This window comes from Lichenostomus cassidix, chromosome 29 (genome assembly GCF_008360975.1).
Source record: "Lichenostomus cassidix isolate B80296 chromosome 29, HeHo_3.0, whole genome shotgun sequence".
In the NCBI taxonomy this organism is placed as follows: Eukaryota; Metazoa; Chordata; class Aves; order Passeriformes; family Meliphagidae; genus Lichenostomus; species Lichenostomus cassidix.
The window spans coordinates 3,102,559-3,121,254 of NC_139509.1; the positions used below are offsets into that span (position 1 = coordinate 3,102,559).

An 18,696-nucleotide genomic window follows, 5' to 3' on the forward strand; every position below is an offset into this window, starting at 1 on the left:
GCACGGCTTTGTCCCCGTCTCGGCCCGAGGAGGCCTTGGCTGCAGCTCTCTTCGGCCCTGGTTTGTGGGATGCTGGCAGGAGTTTGATCCAAGCCCCGAACGGAGCCACATGGGCGCTGGGCTGGGGAAATCGAGGCACAAACAGGGCAGAACCTTCACCCCCTGCCCAGCCCCAGCACAGCCAGCGCCGGAGCAGAGCTGCGGCTTGACCTCCCCAGGGCCTGATTTTGGGCAGCGATGTGGTTTGAGATAAACCTGGATTTGGGGCCAAAACTGTGTCTCTTTTACCCCTTCGAATCCAAATTGAGGCTGTTTTGGGGGGAATCTTGGCCCACGAGGTGCATTTGGGATCCCAGGGGTCATGGGGCTCCCCAGGTAAACAAAAGTTAAGGCAACCAAAAGCAGCTGCTGCAGTTCTGCCCTTATCTCCAAGGAAAACACGAGATTCCACAGGAACACAATCTCCAGTCATGCCGTGTTTGTTCTCTCAGCACCAAGGGCACACAGAGTGACAGCAGCAATGGCTCCTCCCCACACAGGGACACCCCAAACCAAAGCTGATCCCCCAAACGTGGCACAGCTGGCTTTAAACTCATTTTGAGCTGAATAGGGAGTTTCTAGGCCAAGAAGAAGGAGGTATGTAAAGTTAGAGGAGCGTGGGAAGCTGGAAACGTCCAGAGACAGGATTTGTGTAAAATAAATCATCTCTTTATTTGAGGTGTTTTATCCAGGACAGGTTCTCCCCCCTCCTATCCCTTCCAGGAGGATTTCCCCCCTCACTATAAATGAAATGGCAACAAAAGTGGCAGCTACAGGAGTTGGTCTTGACAAAAATCAGAATGTGGCATCTGGGATCTTCTTTCGAAGGTGTCTCTGGTGCCATCCAGGGAAAACTCCTCCCCATCAGCACAAGCAGAATCGCACCCAGGACTCATCATCATTTAATAATGTCAATAATAATAATAAACCCAAACATCTAACCCCCCCCTCCCTTCCCCAAGGCACAGATCCCAATTTCTCCCCTTGCCCGCCAGGGGCCACCACAAGCCACCATCCCCCATAGTCACCATCCTCCTCCTCGCTGGATTTTCCCACCCAGATCCCTCATCTGCGGAGGCTCATCCACGTTTTTAATGCCCGATATGAAGGGAAGAGTCTCTGGCTGGAGCTGGGATGGGGAGGACGAGCAGCGGCTCCACGCCCGCGGTGTTTTGGGGTCCGTGGGCTGCTCCCGGCAGAGCCCGGCTCCCGAAGGCACGGCGTTCAGTTCAAGGCAACCACGAAATGCAGCATATTTAAGGCTTTCACTTCTTAAATTAAAGCGAACAAGGAAGTTTTTTTGGATCCTGCTTTCCTGAGCGTGGCCGGGGGCTCCGCTGCCGTTTAGGTGAAGGACCAGAGCTGGTGAGGGTCCGTGAGGTCGCAGGGAACGAGCGCCGGGTGCTTCCCCCGGGCCGTCAGACACATCCCCGAGGCCAAGTTCTTGATCAGCCGGTTCTGCCGGGAAACAAGCCGAGCGATCAGCGAGCGATCACGGGATGTGACCGAGGGGAAGCCGCAGCGTGGCGGGGACGATGCCGCCGTGCCCAAGGGACATTCCCGGGACGGAGAGATCTCCTCACCTGCGCCAGGTCCCACTCCTCGCTGGCGGGCACCCGGCCGGGCTTCCCTCGGAACTGGCACTCGCCCAGCTCGGCCGCGCCCGGCCCGGCGCGCAGGCACAGCTCCTTGCCGATGTTGTGGCGCAGCTCCCGCTGGCTCGTGTACTCAAAGTACTGCGGGAAGGGCGGACAGGGCTGTCACTGACCTACCTCGGGAAGTGACCCCGGGGGAAAACCGGCGGGGAGCAGGTGGGGAAATGATGGGAGTGGGTGGGGGGCTCACCTGGTTGCCCCCCAGGCCGTGGCAGGGGTACATGATGAGAGGTTTCCCGCCGTGGTTGTTCTCCCCGACGTCCAGGCAGCTCTTGGTGCCTTCGTTTTTTATCTGTGGGATTGGGGAAAAGAGGTGTTGGGAGGGAAAACAGGGGGAGAAAGGGGAAAGGAGGGGGAGAAAGGGGAGTGAAAGATGCGGAAAAAGAGATGGGGGAGAGTGGAAAATGACGCGGAAAAAAGACGGGGCAAGGGGGAAAAGGGGCGGGAATGAGGAAAAATCGGGGGAGGGTGGAGGAAAGAAGGGTAGGATCCGCGTGGGGTTTGGCTGTGCAGAGCTCTGGGTCATCTCTGGGCAAACGCCATCCCGGCACAGCGCCGGGTCCGGGTCTCGTGGCCTTTCCAGGACACGCGGAACGCCCGAGCTAACACCTCCGGCACGGGGAGCAAAGGGAGAGCCGCCCGGGCTCAGGTTTCAGGAAATAAAGGTGGATTAAAAGCTGGATGAGAGCCAGCAGCCAGCACCCGGCCCGGCTGTCACACGGCTGTCACTGGGCAGTCACCTGGTCCTGCCGGCTGCTGTCACATCGCCCTGGCTGAGGAGGGGCAACTCAGGATCCAACACCCAGCTTGGGGGAAAGGTCTTTTCTGGCAGCTCCACCCTCAGGGATGGAGCTGGAGCTCCACATCCTGCCTGTCCTCAGGGATGGAGCTGGAGCTCCACATCCTGCCTGTCTCCCCTTCCCTGTGGATGGGTGGATGGAGATGAGGTCCTGCATTCTGCCTGTCCCCAGATTCCTTCGGGATGGAGCTGGAGCTCCACATCCTGTCCCCTGCTCAGCTTTTCCAGCTCTCCCTGTGCCAGGATGGTGTTCTGGGCTCAGGGGAGTTTTCAGCTCTTCCCCTCAGTTTCACCCAAAATCACGTCCCCGGGGGTTCCCCACCCCGGAACTCACCCCAAACCAGCTCTGCCAGATTCCAGCTCAGCCGGAGAGCGAGCCCGCCCCGCCAGCCAGTGACAGATGTGACAGACAGACACAGTGAGCGGTGACAGACACGGTGACAGACACTGACTGGTGACAGACACGGCAGCACCAACACCCCCCTTACTAGTTTAATGCAAACCCCCAAACCCAACCTCTGGCACTTCCCTGCTCCTCTATTCCCATCCAGGGCCGAATCCCGTGGATTTTGCGGCACTCACCGCTCCGTAGAAGGTCGGGGTCAGGTCGGGCACGAACATCTCGGGGTAGACGTTCTGCAGGTACCACGTGAAGTTCTTGCAGTGCAGCCTCTCCCGCAGCCTGCGCCGCTCCGTGATGTCACCAAACGTCTTCTATCGACGAAGTCGGGGGAGAAAATTAAATTCACCGAGGAAAACAGCCGGGAAAATCCCCAGAAAACCCTTTTCGAGCTGGGGCTCAGAGCTGGGAGTCACCCCAGCTTTGTCACCCTCCCTCGCGGTGTGACCAGAGACAAGTGGGAGAGTCACATGGCAGGGACCTGCAGGATCCACCAAGAGCTCAGAGATATTTTGTCACAAAGTGTTGGTGTTGTACAAAAAGGAAAAAGAAAAAATTGGGAGAAGAGAGAAGGGTTTTTCTACTAGAAAACATTCTTACCAAAGAGGAAAAAAATAATAAAAAATAGGTTTTGGCTACTTCTGTCCACCGCTCTGATTTCCCATCCCCACCCCCTGCTCAGGTGAAGCTCCCAGCAGAACCAGTAGCCTCCCAGTGTCCCCAGTACCTCTCTGGCCATCTGCGAGGCCTGCTGGTTGCGGCGGTAGAAGATCTCCTTGTAGTCATCCATCCAGACCTCGGCCAGGCGCACCTGGTTGCGGGAGATCACCTGGGTGCCCTTGGGGAAGGTGTGGGGGCTCTTGGAGCGGAACACGTGGCCCACGACGGAGCAGGGGATGATCTCCACTTGTCCCCCGCACTGCCACACCTGAGGCGGGGAGGTCACACCTGAGGCGGGGGGGTGAAGCCCCCCGACCCCCGGCACGGAGCTCGCTCTAGGTGCCATCTGGAGGTGACACCCCGCCCTTACCCTGAAGGACATCTCCACGTTCTCACCCCCCCAGATCTCCATCTGGTCATCGTAGGAGCCGATGTGCTCGAAGTAGGACCTGGAGATGGCAAAGAGGCCACCTGCGAAGGTTGGGGACCTGCGGGGGGCAAAGAAAGGGTAAAAAACCGATGAAAGAGCAGAAATCTGAGTTTTGCGACATCACAGCCCCAAAATCAGAGTCCACCCAACCAGCTGTGGTGGCTTTGGTGGACAGGCTGAGCCAGGCTGCTGGGAGGGGACAGAGGTGACAGTGTGACACGCAGGGGCCTCGCTGCCAGCTGCATTCAAAGAGAAAAGGGGATATTGTTACCAAAAACCTGTCGCCAAAAAGAGGAGGAGGTCAGAGCTCGGTGCCCCAATCCCTCCTCCCTCTTCCCTAATCTTTTCCATCTGAGGCTGGAACAGAAACTCGCTTTTATTCAGGAAAAATAATAAACCCCAAGGAGTCGCTGAGCTGCTGGAGACGAAGCACCGCCGGGAGCCAAGTGGCGGGCTGGAGGTAAAAGGGACCTTTATTGGGACAGGAGCGTCTCCCAGGTGACCTGAGCACAAAGCCAGCCCCGCGGCCGCGGTGGGGACAGGGCCAGCGGGGTGTCCGGTGTCTCCCGGTGGGAACACCCGGCTTGTCCTGGGGCACCGGCAGAGAGGTGGGAAAACCACTCAGGGTTTCTCTGCATGTAAAACAGAGGGATGAAAAGAGGGATTTTGGTGCAGCCTGATCGGCAGGTGAGTTGTTCTGCTGTGCGGCTGCAGGGCACCACGAGTGAGGAGGTGCAGACAGCAATGGAATTCTCAGGGAATTGCTGGAGCGAGAGGATGTTGGAGACAACACAAAGGTCCCTTCTGGCCCCACGTTCCCCAAGCCCCCGGTGAGGTTTGTTCTCCACCATGCCAGGGCACAAAGCCCACGAGATCCCTCACGCCAAGAATCCCAGGGAAAACCCCGCGGGGAAGGGGCAGCACCACCCACCCGGAGGCACCAAACCCAATTTGTTGAAAGAAAGAGCAAACCCAGCCGGATAAGGAATTCCCCCGTGCTGGGCTTACTTGATGGGGAAAGTCTCATCCTTCCTGCGCTGCCTCTCCCGGGGGGGAACGACCTCCCAGCCGAAAGTCAGGCTCCAGTCGAAGTTGCCGCGGCTGTGCTGCTTGCCGTTCTGGACGGGCTTGGAGAACTCGAAGGTGTTGAGGTCGATGGTGGCGATGTCGGGGCTCACAACGGCCGTGGGCTCCTCGGCGATGCGGGACAGGAGCGGCTCCAGCCACCCGTGGAAACACTCGCCTGGGACACGGGGCAGGGTTGGAGCGGGGACAGGGGGACAGGGGGACAGGGGGACAGGGGGACAAGGGGGACAGGGGGGACAGGGGGGACAGGGGGACACTGACGGAGTGGACACTCACAGTGGGCATCCAGGAAGGTCAGCACCTCGCCGCTGGCCACGCTGGCCCCCAGCAGCCGCGCCGTGATGAGCCCCTTGCGCTCCTGCTGCCGCACCACCCGCACGATCTGCAGCTGCTCCACGTAGCGATCCAGCTGCTCCTTCAGGTACTCTGCGGGCGGGAAGAGCATCCGGAGCCATCGGAGAGGAAGGTGTCAATCCCTGAGTCCCACCATCGCATCCCATCCCATCCCATCCCATCGTTTTTGTGTTCAGGGACACCTGAACCTTTGCCCCAAAGCCAAGCGCTTTCTTTTGGCTAAAGAAAGTGAGTTTTAGAAGGGAACTGCATGCTCCCGCCTATCCCTCTCTGGACAGGGTGAGGCGGTCACACCCCTGCGCTTGAAGTGTCACCAGGGCCAAGTTGTCACAGAGGGAAGGGACAGAGGCCACGGGGTCACCAGAGGAACCTGGGATTTCCTGGCAGCTGCAGCCAAGCCAGGAGCTGGGAATGGCCAAGTGAGAGCTGGGATGCCTGGAAAACCACCCTGGGAAGGAGAGCCGAGTCCAGCCCCCGTCCGCCCACAGTGGGAGCCCAGTTTGGGGGCAGTGAAGCCCTGCAGCCCCGCGAGGTTCCTGCTCCTCGGGAGCCCGCGGGTGGAAAGGGAGATTTTATATGGGACAAGGGCAGAGTCCGCTCCTCCCAGCGGCCCGGCGCTGAACCCCGCGCTAATTAGCTGTGGGTGCTAATTAAGGAGGCTCGCAGCTTGCTGGGGGTGGAGGTTTGTGGGGCACCCGCTTTGTCCCCAGGGCTGGGTTAACAGCGGTGCTGGGGAAGGAAAAATCGCAGGGCTGCTCCGGCGTGGATGTGAACAACGGGGAGGAGTTGTGAGGAGATCCCGGAGTGTTGGGAGCTTGAACTTCACCGAGGGGCTCAGAGCTGCTGCTGCAGGCGGGGAAAGGGGCTTGGCATGCCCTGCATCCTGCGGGGCTCCCGCGTCCCTCTGACACCACATCCTGCCGTGGATCCTGTGTCCCTCTGGCCCCCAAATCCCCTCACCAATCCCTCACAGCTCCCTCTGGCCCCCAAATCCCCTCACCAATCCCTCACAGCTCCCTCTGGCTCCTGCCTCCCTCTCGCCCCCACATCCCACCGCAGCTTGTCCTACTTCCCTCTGGCCCCACATGGCTCCTGCATCCCTCTGTCCCTCTGTCGCCATGTCCCCGTGTCCCCCACCCACCATCCGTGCTGGCATCGTCCACCAGGATGACCTCTCGGAGCAGCCGAGCCGGGGACGAGTGCAGGACGCTGTAGACTGTCCGGAGCAGGGTGGACCAGGCCTCGTTGTGGAACACGATGACCACGCTGGTGGTGGGGAGGGGTGGGCAGCGCTTGAACTTCTGGTCGATGCACCTGGGGGACAGAACGGGGGCGCTGAACGGGGCGGGCACGGCTGGAGTGACCCCCGATATTTCCCTCCCCCAAACCCCACAGCGGGGGAGCAGCTCTGACCCCTCTGGACTCATCCCTGCTTTGATTCCCATTGATTTTGGTTGAGTGAGTCCCATTCCCAGCCCCCGTGTCCCCCCTTTGTCACCGCTACACCTGCTAAGCACGGATAATCGCCTGCCGGCGCGGGGGGCTGGATTCCTCCTTCCCTTTCAAGGCTTTTTCCATCCCGAATTCCCCCCATGTGTCCCCCGCGCGGGCAGGGCTGGGGGGGCCCCGCTTTAATCCGGCAGCCCCCGGCCGAGGGCAGGCGGGGAAATCTCTGGAGTTCCCCCGTTTCCCTCCCCCCCACCCCAGCGGGGTCCGAGGCTGTTCCACTCGGCTAAGAAAAGAAAAAGTCTGACCGCTGGAGCCGATGGATCAAGGGGGGAGAGGAGGGAAAGGCGGGGAGGTGCCGCAGCCACCAAGCAGGTACAGGGAGACACAAAGAGCCTGTTGCCACTAAACCCAAGGGGCCAAAATTAGGGAAAAATAATAATATATGCATTTTTTCAGCTCTGTCTCCATTCAACCCCCCGCCGGTACTGGGCGACATCCTGGCCCCAATCTGCTTTGATTTCCTTTTAAATTTAAGTGATTAAGTGGCCAGATTTCAGGGAGCAAGTGGCCATTTTTAAGGCAACAAGTGGCCCCGGGGGGTTTCGGGCTCGGCCCTCACTCGGGGGGGCGACTGTCGGGGCCCAGCGCCCGCTGCAGGGAGATGCGGTCGCTGGCGAAGGCGTTGAAGCAATGCTTCTCGTAGCCGCGCTCCTTCTCCTTCGTCTCCTCGGGCGTCCAGCGGTCCTTCTTGAAGGCTTTGCCGTCGGCGCCGGGGCTGGCGGGGTCCTGCGGAGGTCTCTCCATGAGCGGCCGCAGCTCGGCCGCGGTGTACACGCCGGGCAGGCAGGAGCGGGCGCTGGGCAGAGGCTCCGGCGGAGGCTCCGGAGCGCCGATCTGCAGCCGCGGCATGGAGTCGCGCAGGTCCCGCACGGCGCCCAGCATCAGGTCCAGCACCTGACCCTTGCCCGGCACGATGTTCCTCAGCCACGGCTCCTCGCCCGGCTCCTTGCGCCCCACGTCCTTCTGGAGGATGAAGAGGAAGAGGACGAAGACGGCGCCCGCCAAGGCCACCTTCAAGGGGCTGTAGCGGCGGCGGAATAGCCTCATTTTGGGTTTGTTGGGGGGTTTTTGGAGGGTTCTCCGGACTGGGATGAGGGGTTCAGGGGTGTGGGGGCTCGGGGCGCATCACGATGTCCTGCTGTGCTCCAGCGACCTGGGGGAAGGAGAAAGACCTGCGGTTAATTCATGGGCTGGATGAGCCTCGGGTGCCCTCGGTGGCAAAATAGAATATATTACACTTCAAATATAGTATATTGTACTTAGGATATAGAAACAGAATCGAGCCATGGAATAGTTTGGGTTGGAAAGGACCTTAAAGATCATCCAGTGCCACCCCCTGCACGGGCAGGGAACCTCCCACTAGACCAGGTTAATAACAAATAATAATATAATAACGCAACAGCAATATTATATATTAATATATCGAAGTAGTAACGCAATATTAGTAACACATTAACATCTCAATATTACAATATTAATAGTATAATACTATAGCAATATAATATTAGCAATATATTGATTTAAAATTGGCACAAGTGACACCTGTAAAATTCATCCCCCCCTCCAGCCAGCGCCATAACCCATCCCAAAATTAAAACACCAGGAAAAATGCGAGTTAATAAATGCCGGAGGATGTGCAGGACCCGACAACCACACACGGGACACCCCCAAAACTTCCTCCTGGGACTCATCCAGAGGCTGCAGCCTCCCCCCGCCACCGCCCCTCGCACGCTGAAGTTAAAATAGAGCCAAAACTTTGCAAAAATATTTTTGGCCGCGGGGAAAAAGCCTTTTCTCGGGCATTTTCCTGCCTGGGAAGGAAAACTCGAGCAGACCCCGCGGTGCTCCGGGTTCGGCCGAGGAGGAGAAGCAGGTTCGGTGTCCGGTGCTCTGTCCGGTGCCGTGACCACCGGGAGCTCGGCGCCAGCTCCCAAATTTCCCCCGGGATCCGTCGGAAGCTCTGAGCTTTCCCACCACCCCCAAACCTCCCGCGGCTCCTCTTTGTGAGCCGCGGCCGCCGGAGCATGGACGAGCCCGGCGGGATCCATTCACCGCCATCTCCTCCTCCTCCTCCACTCCGGGCTGCCCCCCTTCCCTCGGCTCCTTTTTTCCCCTTTTCTTTTCATTCTCTCGGCGATGGGGCGGGGAAGGGCACCTGCCACAACTTCAAGGGCGAGGAAGTTTGGGCTGGGAAGGAGGAGGGTCGCGGGGGTCCCCGCTTTGAGCGCCGCGGGATCAAAGCCGGACCACGCTTCACTGCCAAGGGCGCCCCGGCCGCAGCCAGCGGCGCCACGGAAAAGCAGAATCAGGGAAAAAATACCAATTTTTGGTATTTTCCTCGCATTTTCCTCCATTTCCTCGGAATTCTTGCCCGTAGCTGAGCGAAGGGGCCCCCACCCCACTCGCGCCCCTGAGCACCGAGGTTTTCATCGCACGGTGGTGCCGTGAGACGAGGGAGAGGAAGAAACCTCTTTTTTGGGGGAAAAAACCCCATTTCCACCAACTCCGCATCTCTCTGAGTTTCCTTCCTGCCACGTTGCTAACGAAGCTTGTTAGCTGTCGGTGCTAATTAACCGCAGAGGGACACTCAGGTGTGCGGGGAGGGCACAGGCTGTGCACAGCAAGAACGCCCAGAGGACTCCAACGCCAACCCCAATCCCTTCCCGAAAGGGGCCAAAAAGCCAAATACAAATAAAAAATTCCTTCCCCCAAAGATTGGAGTGGATTTAGCATCGAGCGGGAGCTCCTGGTGCACCTGCGCTCTGCACTGCCTGCCCTGCAAACTGCCAGGTGGATTCTGCTCCATCCCATCTCGAAAATCTCGTGGTGCGGCGGGTTTGCCCTGCACCCTGGAAAACCAACATCAAAATGACCCCGTGGAGCCTACTGGGCTCAGGAAAGGGGGAAAAGGCATTTGGTGGGAATTCGAGGAGCATCCCCCGTGGTGTGGGAAAGAGGAATGGTGGGAAGAGGCGGAAATCGAGAGATCCTCGTGGAGAAAAATAGGCAAAGAAATAAAATACAAGTGACTTGACGGCGACACTGCCGCAGGCTGGGTGGCCAAGAGCTCCACGTGGCAGCGAGCCACGGTGACATCGGGAGTGGCACTGGCTGGGAAGAGCCAAGAGCGGGAAGTGGTTTGCGGCAGGGGAAAGTCGGGATTGTTCCCGGTGGGATTTGCCTCCAGTGTGAGGAACTGGAGGTGCTGCGGAACACGAGGAGCTCACACGAAGCAGGATGCTGTCGGGCCAGGTGCTGCCCTCATCCCCTGGGATGACCCAAGGGGTCCTGGAGCCTCTCCCGGTGCTGGGGGACGGCAGCCTCCGGAGACGGGGCTGTGTGGGGATCTCCGCCCAGCCGGGGGTTCTGGGGTGCCCCGTGGGACGAGGGGGGGCTGCTCCTCCCACTGCTCTGCCCGAACTGCCCCTGGAGCCGCTGAGCTGCTCGGGGAGCTCCATCCTGACCCCCCCGCCCAGGGGTTCCATCCCAAGGCCCCTAAACCCCTTCCACGGAGGGACCTCAGCCCCGGGACCCCCGAGCCCCCAACCCCAGGAGCGCCCCGCACCGGGACCACCCTGTCCCCCTTCCTCACCGGGAACCTCCTGTCTCCCTTGCCGCGGAGAGAGGGTCCACACTAGGACCCCCAGACCCCTCACCATGGTGGGGACACCGCACGGGGACCACCGACATTCCCGAGCTCCCTTCCCCCGGGGCGTGGGCTTCACCCCGGGACCCCCAGGCCCCTTACCGCAGAGGGGGCGCCTCACCGAGACCCCCGGAGCTGCTTTCCCCGTGGTGAGGGCCGCGCGCCGGGACCCCAGGACCCCTTCCCCCGGCAAGTGCTCGGCACCGGGACCCCCAGACCCCCTGACAGCTGACTGGGGCTCAGCCACAAGACCCCCGGCCGGTCCGATCCCCTCTCCTCTCCCGGCTCCACGGCGGCTGCGGGGACGCAGGTGCGGCCGGGCTGGGCGGAGCCACCGCGCTACCTGCGCCCCACCCCCGGTACAGGTGCACGGGGCGGGGCCGCCGCGGTCCTAGAGCCGCCTGTCCCGGGTTTGACTCTGGGTCCTAAAGCCGCCTGTCCCGGGTTTGACTCTGGGTCCTAAAGCCGCCTGTCCCGGGTTTGACTCAGGGTCCTAAAGCCGCCTGTCCCGGGTTTAACTCTGGGTCCTAAAGCCGCCTGTCCCGGGTTTAACTCAGGGTCCTAAAGCCGCCCGTCCGGGGAATAACTGCGGGTTCTAAAGGTACCTGCCAGGGAATAACGCCGGTCCTGGTGCCACCCGCCGGCCCCGCGCCTGAAATGGGGGTGCCATTCAGGGACCAGTAAGGGACTGGCACTGGGGACACTGGGAATCTCAGGGACCTACGGTGGTCCTGAGGTCACAACCACAGATGTACTGGGACCAGTAAAGGGTTGGCACTGGGGACACTGGGAGCCTCAGAGACCTACAGAGGTCACAGGCTGCGAGCCCAGATGTGCTGGGACCAGTAAGGGACTGGCACTGGCCATGCTGGGCCACAGGGACCTACGGGGGTCCCGAGGTCATGACCCCAGGTGTGCTGGGACCAGTAAAGAGTTGGTACTGGGGACACTGGGAGCCACACGGGTTGGACCCTGCATGTACTGGGGACCAGTAAGGGACTGATACTGGGAGCCCCAGGGACCTATAGAGGTCTGAGGCTGCGAGCCCAGGTGTGCTGGGAGCAGTCAGGGACTGGCACTGGGGATACTGGGAGCCCCAGGGACCTATGGGGGTCCCGAGGTCATGACCCCAGGTGTGCTGGGCGAGGCAGGGTGGCCGCGAGGGGACAGAAGCGCGGCGGTTCAGACCCGGCTGAGCTCCATCAGCCAGCTGAGGATTTCCCTTTGGCTCCGGCGCTGTGCGGAGGATTTGAGAGATCTGAGCTGGAGCAGAGCGAGGATTAACGAGGATTATTGGGATATTGGCTGCGATATTAACTGGCTTACAGGGGATGAGGTCTCCGGGGCACAAACACCCATCAGCCCCAAATTAAAGCACTAATGAGCTGGAACAGGGTGCGGGGGGAAACTGAGGCACGGCTTGGAGCCAAGCCTCGTCCCCCACGAGCCCCCCGGGCCTCCATCACCCTCCCCGGGGCTTTTCCGAGCTCAGTTCGGAGCTGTCGCTCTCGCCCGTTTCGTTTCCTGCCTCGGAGGTTTCGCTCTTCGTTCAAAACCCGAAGGGGAAATTCCCTCCCCCGAATTTGCTGCCGCTCGACGTTTTGGCGACTGCCGCTCTCAGCTCGATGTCACCGCGGCCACCGGGCAAGGGCAGGACTGCTCCCACCACGGTAAGTCACTTTTGGGGGAAATAGAGGGGTTTTGGGTCCACGCCGGGCTGGGATTTTGGGTGCCCTGAACCCGCCCAGTTCCCCCCGCAGGGTTCCGCCCCTTCACACACCCCGAAAATGGGAGTTTCGTGCTCCCAAATTGCTGCTTTTAATTAGAATTTAATTGCAATTTTAATTTAAGATGAAAAACCTCCCGCTGCAGCTTCTTCCTGGCGGCACCAGTGTGGGGGAAATGAGAAGGAGTTGAGTCCCGAAAAACCCCAGCAGGGATGGAATGAAATCCATAACAAAATCTTCCCAGGCTTGTTAGGGAGTGACAGCTCCGGGTCACACTCCAATTAATAATTAATTGGCGTCTCTACATACAACTCTCAGGCAAAATAAAACTTGAATTAGAGGTGGAGTTGGCTGCCTTGGGGGGTGAAAAATGTTTATTTTTAAGGTTTCAAGGATCAGAGGAACCCAAAGAGCCAAAATCCGGGTGAAGTCACCCCTCGCTGTGGGTCGAGCGCCCAAATTCCCTGCGCTGGGAGCAAACCTTACCATTGCCTCCGAGGTTTTCCTTGCTCCATTTCCTTCGGGATTTCTGCCCTTCATCCCTCCCGCGGAATCCACAGAGTCGGCAGAGGCTCCACTCAAACCCCTAATTTGAGCCAGAGTTTAAATTTAACGCCGAGCTCAAACTCGCAGCGCTGAGCGGCAGCAAACCTGGAGGAGCTGCCAGGAAGCCAGGCTGATTTGCATATTTATGCTAATTAACATCGCGCGAACCTTTCCGAGCCCCTTTGCAGATGGTTTGCAGATTTGTGCCCAGCTTTGGGTTTATTTATTGTCTTTTCGCCCGGTAATAATTGGTGCAAGATGGGGAAACTGGGAAGTTTAATCCATAATACAGCTGTTAAAGCAGCGACAAACGTGGGGAACACAATTTTCCTCCAGAATGACAATATTTGGTTAATTGATACCGGGTGCGTCTGAGCTGGCTGATGCTTCCTGGGGTATTTTTGGGAGGAGAAGAAGCCGAGCAGCTCAAAAAAAGGGAATTTTGTCCCCACCCTTGGACATCATTCCTTGGATGGGTTTGCAGTTGGGAGTTTTTTGCTCTCATGCCCCCCCAAAAAATTGATCCTTTGGTACTGAGTTGGAAATCCAACTCTTTCCAGGCAGATTTTTTTGCTAAATGGCATTTTTGGGTTGTTTGGATTTTTGGGAAGCTGTGGGGGAGAGCTGGAAAAGCCCAGCTTGGCTCTTCCTAGGAAGAACCACTTCCCATTTTTTCAGTATAAACCACGAGAGAACTGGAAATGCTTCTTTCTGCTCAATCCCTGCAGGGTCACCTGGGATCTCGAGGTGCCTGCAATGCCTCTCCTCCCCATCCCAGCAGCTGGGGTTACCCTGGCAGCTCTCAGTGCCTTCGGGTGACACCAGTCAGCAATGGATGATGATGATTTTTATTAGGATTATTACTGCTAATGTCACCGAAACTGCAGGAAAAACAAAAAACCTCCAACAACATTTTTAATGTTAGAGAGTCAAGGCATTGCTTTATTATCTGGCCAGGATGTTGTTCTGGCCAGGATGTACCACAGAAATCATCTCATCCACACACAGCCCGGCTGGGCAGAGAGAATCATTCCATCACACATGGATTTTACTGGATTTTTCAGATATTTTATACAGTCAGAATCCACAGCAATGGATTGGGTCAGTGTTCATTGGTGCAGAGCTGAGCAAACCCCCAGTATTCAGTTTCCCATTGGATCTGAATCTCCTCACCTCTGATGTTAATTAGATTTTTCATTCTTCAATTTTCCTATCAGTCCTTTCCTGCCCAGATGTCTTCAGCCCTGCTGGAGGTGCTCTGGGGTAGATGTTTGTAGATGTCCTGCTGATGTTCTGCTGGTAGCTCTTTATCTTTGTGTTCCTCCAGTCTGTTGATATGTTGAGTTCATCAGACCTCACCTGGCAGAACAATGCCCTGGAAAGAAACCTAAAATTCCTTTTTTTTGGGGGTAAAGACAAACAGAAGCCTTTGACTAAAGCTCTCCAAGATTTTTAAACTGGAATGTTTTCCAGCATTACCAGGGGTTGTTCCCTCCCTTCTCCCCGGGCAGGTGTGACAGAGATGGAGGAGATGTTCCTGCAGCTCTGGGCAGAGGTGGCCAAGCTGAGGGAGCTGTGCTCGGAGCAGGGCAGGATCCTCCGCAGGCTGGCGGCCACGAAGGGCCCAGTTTTGGGTGAGTGGGTCTGGGGGTGCCCAGAGGGCATGTTTGGGGCTGAGAGGAAGGGGTTTTGAGCAGGAATGTGCCCTGAGCCCATGGTGGCTTTTGGGTGTCACTGCTTGGGGACACTCCTGGTCCTGCAGCCACCTGGGGTGGGGAGTGTCTTCATCCACATATAAATGTGTATTCTTCAGGTACTCTAGAGCTTACAAATCCATATTTGAGAAATCACTTCACATCATCCTATCCTTCATCAGGAGTTGATGTAAAACAAAATTAAAATGAAATAGTTCAGTCTAGTCAAGGCAATTCATGGCAGTCTGCTTTTTCACACAACCCTGTGCAACCTGTATAAGGCAATCCTTTTCCATCTTCTCAACTGAGCCAAAAATTATTAATTAATTCAAGATATTTCTGTGTAACTGTATGATATGTGTTTAGTTACACAGTTGGGGCAGTCAACATGTGAATTTTACATTTACATTCATTTTGAAAGGTTTCATAAGTACAATTATCCTTTTTATACATCAGTTAGAAATAGTATCATATTAGCCAAAACAATGGAATATCCACAGCCCAGGAAACACCCAGAAACCTCCTGTTTTTCCAAGGATTCCCCCTCCCCGTACCCTTCTGTCCCCCCAAAACACTCACATCACTCCCACAGGGTCTGGCAACATTTTCCCAACCCTAAAATGGGAATTTTGTGGCCAGGAGGGATTGGTTTGAACAAAGCTGTGCTGGGAAACTACAGCCTCCTTGCCCTGGGCTTCCCTCCTTCCCACTGTGTCCTTCCAGGCCCTAAAGCAAAGCCTTTCCTGGGGTGAACCTGGAGTTTGGGGACACAGGGGTGTCCTGAGGGAGCTGATGCTCCTCCCTAGTTGTCCTCAGTGTCCTTTCTCTGCCAGCCCAGGTGTTCCCTGAGCCCTGCAGGAAAATGAGGCAATGGAAAGGGAAAAGAAATCCTTTAAATTCCCAGGAATGACCCTTGTGCCTCTCTATCTCTCTCCCAAAGACATCCCGGTGTCGCTGCCCGTCCAGTGCACGGAGGACGCGGTGACAGGGGCAGTGCCAAGGTCACCTGAGAGCCACCAAAGCCACCCAGGGGCTCTGACATCCTCCACACGCCCCCTGGAGGGCTCTGCTCACCCCCTGGAACAACCCCAGCCCCCCAGCAGGCTCCCCCCGAGCCCTGGGAACAGCGTTGGAAGTGAAGCCACAGCTTTTGGCAGCACCGGGGGGGACAAGGGCGATGTCCCCAGCTGGAGGAGCTCCTGGACCCTCCCTGTCCCCCAGGAAGGAGGCAGAGCTCCCTGCAGCCCCCGGGAGCTGGAGGCACTCAATCCAGGTGCTGGGGGCTCCTTCCCAAACCTTCTGGATCTCTACGAAGCCCCAGAAGCCCTCGGGAGGGAGGATCTGCCTCTGGAGATCCGAGGGCCTGTGCAGGTAATTTGGGGAATTCAGTCTTCATCAGGGAATCTTCATCCTCCTCTCCTTCAGCCCTGGACACATGGGAGGTGTGGCAGAGTGGGGTTATGGCCTTGAAAACTCCCTGGGCACCCAATTTTTGGGTTCCCAGGGGAATTGGGTATGGAAAAGCCCAGCTGAGACATCCCTCCTGTGATCCTTCGAGGATCCCTTCGAGGAGTCGACTGGGGGAAAAGTTCCTCTCAATCTCCTTTGGATCTTCCAGTTAAACAGCTCTGAAATATTTCCTTCATTCCATCTGATCTCCACACCCCAAAACACGTTTCCAAATCATTCCTGTCATTCCCAAAGGATTCCTAAAGACCTCCTGAGCTTTGTCCCTCAGTCCTCCTGGTGAACCTTCACCCCAACCCTGGCCTTTCCACCAGGCTCCCTGGGATGCCAATCCCACTTCCTTTCCTTCCTTTTCCTAGATGAAGCCATTAGAAATGATTTCCAGGCTGCCAGGGCTGTGTGTTGCAGGCAAAGCTCCTGGTTTTGGGCTGTGTTTGGCAGGGAGATTTCCGAGGAGGAGAAGGGGAAGTGGGGCTGTGTCTGCCTGGAAAGCCCCGAGGGGCCCTGCCAGCCCTCATGTGACAATGGCACAGGGACAAGTGACAAACGTGCTCCAGTTTGCTGCTCAAAGCCATTTTTCCTGCTGGTTTGGCTCGTTGGGAATGCCAGGGGAGGTTTGGGAGCCACGTGGATGTGAGATTTTCCGAGGGGTTTGATTGAGGATGGAGCAAGGGGAGGCTGGAGCTGCATCCTCCATGGATGCTCTTTTTGGGCACAAAAGGGTGAGTCAGGTTTTGGGGGATTCCCTGGGCACTCCTGGGGGTCTCTCTGCCCCAAAATCCCTCTTTTCCCCACAGACATCCTGGACTCCGGGCTGGGCGCTGGAGGAGGAGGGGAAGCTCGGGGATGATCCCAGCCGTGCGGCTGCTCCGGGCTGCGACATCTGCCAGGGCATTGTCACCTCGGAGGGCGCGGGACTCACGGAATGTTCGAACCACGCCTTGACCCACCTGGAGTAGCACTTTGTACTCCCCACGGGAAATCCATGGATTTGCACCTTGACCCGCGGGACAGGCTCTGGACACTCCTGAGCTGGACTCGGAGGGATCTTCCTGCCCTGCGGTTCTGGATTCTGAGGATTCTGGGATTCTGCAGCTGGTTGGGACTGGGAGTTCCCACATTCCCCATCCTTCTCACAGCTTTGGATCACCCTGGCTGCGTTTTGGGTTATTATTATGGATTTTATTTCGGATATTTGGGATATTTGGTTGTTATTATCATGGTTAAATATCCAAATATCCAAATGGATATTCAAACATCTAAATGGATATCCAGATGGATACTTATTTGGATATTTGGTTATTATTATGGTTAAATATCCAAACATCCAGATGGATATTTATTTGGATATTTGGTTATTGCTCTGGATTACTATTTTGGATATTTGGGATATTTGGTTATTATTATGGTTAAATATCCAAATATCTAAATGGATATCCAAATGGACATTTATTTGGATATTTGGTTATTATTATGGATTATTATTTTGGATATATTGGATATCCATTTGGATAGTTGCATATATTTGGACTATAATTTTATTATATTGAGATTTTCACCTGGGACGCCACTGGACACACAGAAAACATCCAAATAGATATACAAATAGATATTTATTTGGATATTTGGTTATTATAATGGATTATTATTTTGGACATTTAGATATATTGGATATCCATTTGGATATTTGGATTATAATTTTATTCTCCCAGATTTGGATCCCCCTGGCTGCGTTTTGGGCTATTGATCTCCCTGGATATCAACGCTGATTCCATCCTGGGGTCTGGAGGGGTGAGGAAATTGAGGAAATTCCTCAAAATTCGCCTTTAACTGAGTGGAAATGAATCTTCCATAAACAGTCAGGCACGTTTGGAAAGGCACATTGGTTTTTTTCTGGGAGTTTGGAAGGCTGGGTGGGAGATTTAGAGGGTTTTCAGGATCACTGAGAATTAAGATTATTTTAATTAATTAATAGCAATTTGAGTGTTTTGTAGCACTTCCACCAGAGGTATCCACGTGTTTCCCAGAGTAGGGAAATTGAGGCACAAAAATGGATCAGCTCCAAATCCTTCTTTTCTTTTGGAAAAATCTCCTCTCAGGCCTTTCTCTTTTACAAGTTTCTCCCCAAGTGGATTTGGCATCTTCTGTTTGAGGAAACTTGTGTTGAGATGGAGAACAAAGTTCTCCTCTAGTTCCAGGGACTGGGAATAATTGGGATCTCAGCCTCCAACATCTCACCTTTGGCAGCACAGAGAAGTCATGAGTGAAGTTTCTTCCCCGAAATGGAGCCACATTTATGGATTTACAGCAAACCTCTGTGGGTCTCCAGGGTCCCAGGAACCATTCCCAAGAAAAATCCCACAATGTCTCTCTCTGGATCTGCAGCTTGGACCTTGGATTCTCCATCCATGTGGATATTCGAGATGCTTCCAGCCCTGGGTGGAACCAGAGCCTTTATTTCACTGAAAAATGGGCTTTATCTGGGTTTTCTCGGGATTTTCTTCAGGTTTTTCTTGGGATTATCTCCAGGTTTTCCCAAGGTTTTCTTGGGATTTTCTCCAGGTTTTCTTGGGATTTTCTCAAGGTTTTCTCGGGATTTTCTCAAGGTTTTCTTGGGATTTTCTCAAGGTTTTCTCCAGGTTTTCTTGGGATTTTCTCCAGGTTTTCTCCACATCATGATGAAC

At 56.1% G+C, this 18,696-nt stretch overlaps 2 protein-coding genes across 4 annotated transcripts; one reads left to right on the forward strand and one right to left on the reverse strand.

Annotated features, from left to right (window-relative positions):
* Positions 1-686: 686 nt before the first annotated feature.
* On the reverse strand, positions 687-12,970 carry GALNT6 (polypeptide N-acetylgalactosaminyltransferase 6). Of its 3 annotated transcripts, none has more exons than XM_085041375.1 (11): positions 12,792-12,970; positions 7,492-8,085; positions 6,565-6,737; positions 5,346-5,495; positions 4,992-5,226; positions 3,924-4,041; positions 3,621-3,821; positions 3,076-3,207; positions 1,885-1,986; positions 1,623-1,775; positions 687-1,497 (listed from the first exon to the last, which is right to left on the reverse strand). In XM_085041375.1, exons 2-11 carry the CDS (start codon positions 7,977-7,979, stop codon positions 1,384-1,386), a joined length of 1,866 nt encoding a protein of 621 aa, XP_084897501.1. In that variant the 5' UTR covers positions 7,980-8,085; positions 12,792-12,970; the 3' UTR covers positions 687-1,383. The 3 variants fall into 3 exon arrangements, with proteins under 3 accessions (XP_084897501.1, XP_084897503.1, XP_084897502.1); XM_085041377.1 differs by lacking the exon at positions 12,792-12,970 and adding an exon at positions 10,805-10,949; XM_085041376.1 differs by lacking the exon at positions 12,792-12,970 and adding an exon at positions 10,681-10,934.
* Positions 10,590-18,061, forward strand: LOC146425967 (uncharacterized). Its single transcript, XM_085041093.1, has 6 exons — positions 10,590-10,727; positions 10,829-10,937; positions 11,964-12,248; positions 14,363-14,485; positions 15,486-15,916; positions 16,810-18,061. Exons 1-6 carry the CDS (start codon positions 10,590-10,592, stop codon positions 16,969-16,971), a joined length of 1,248 nt encoding a protein of 415 aa, XP_084897219.1. The 3' UTR covers positions 16,972-18,061.
* The last annotated feature ends 635 nt before the right edge of the window (positions 18,062-18,696 follow it).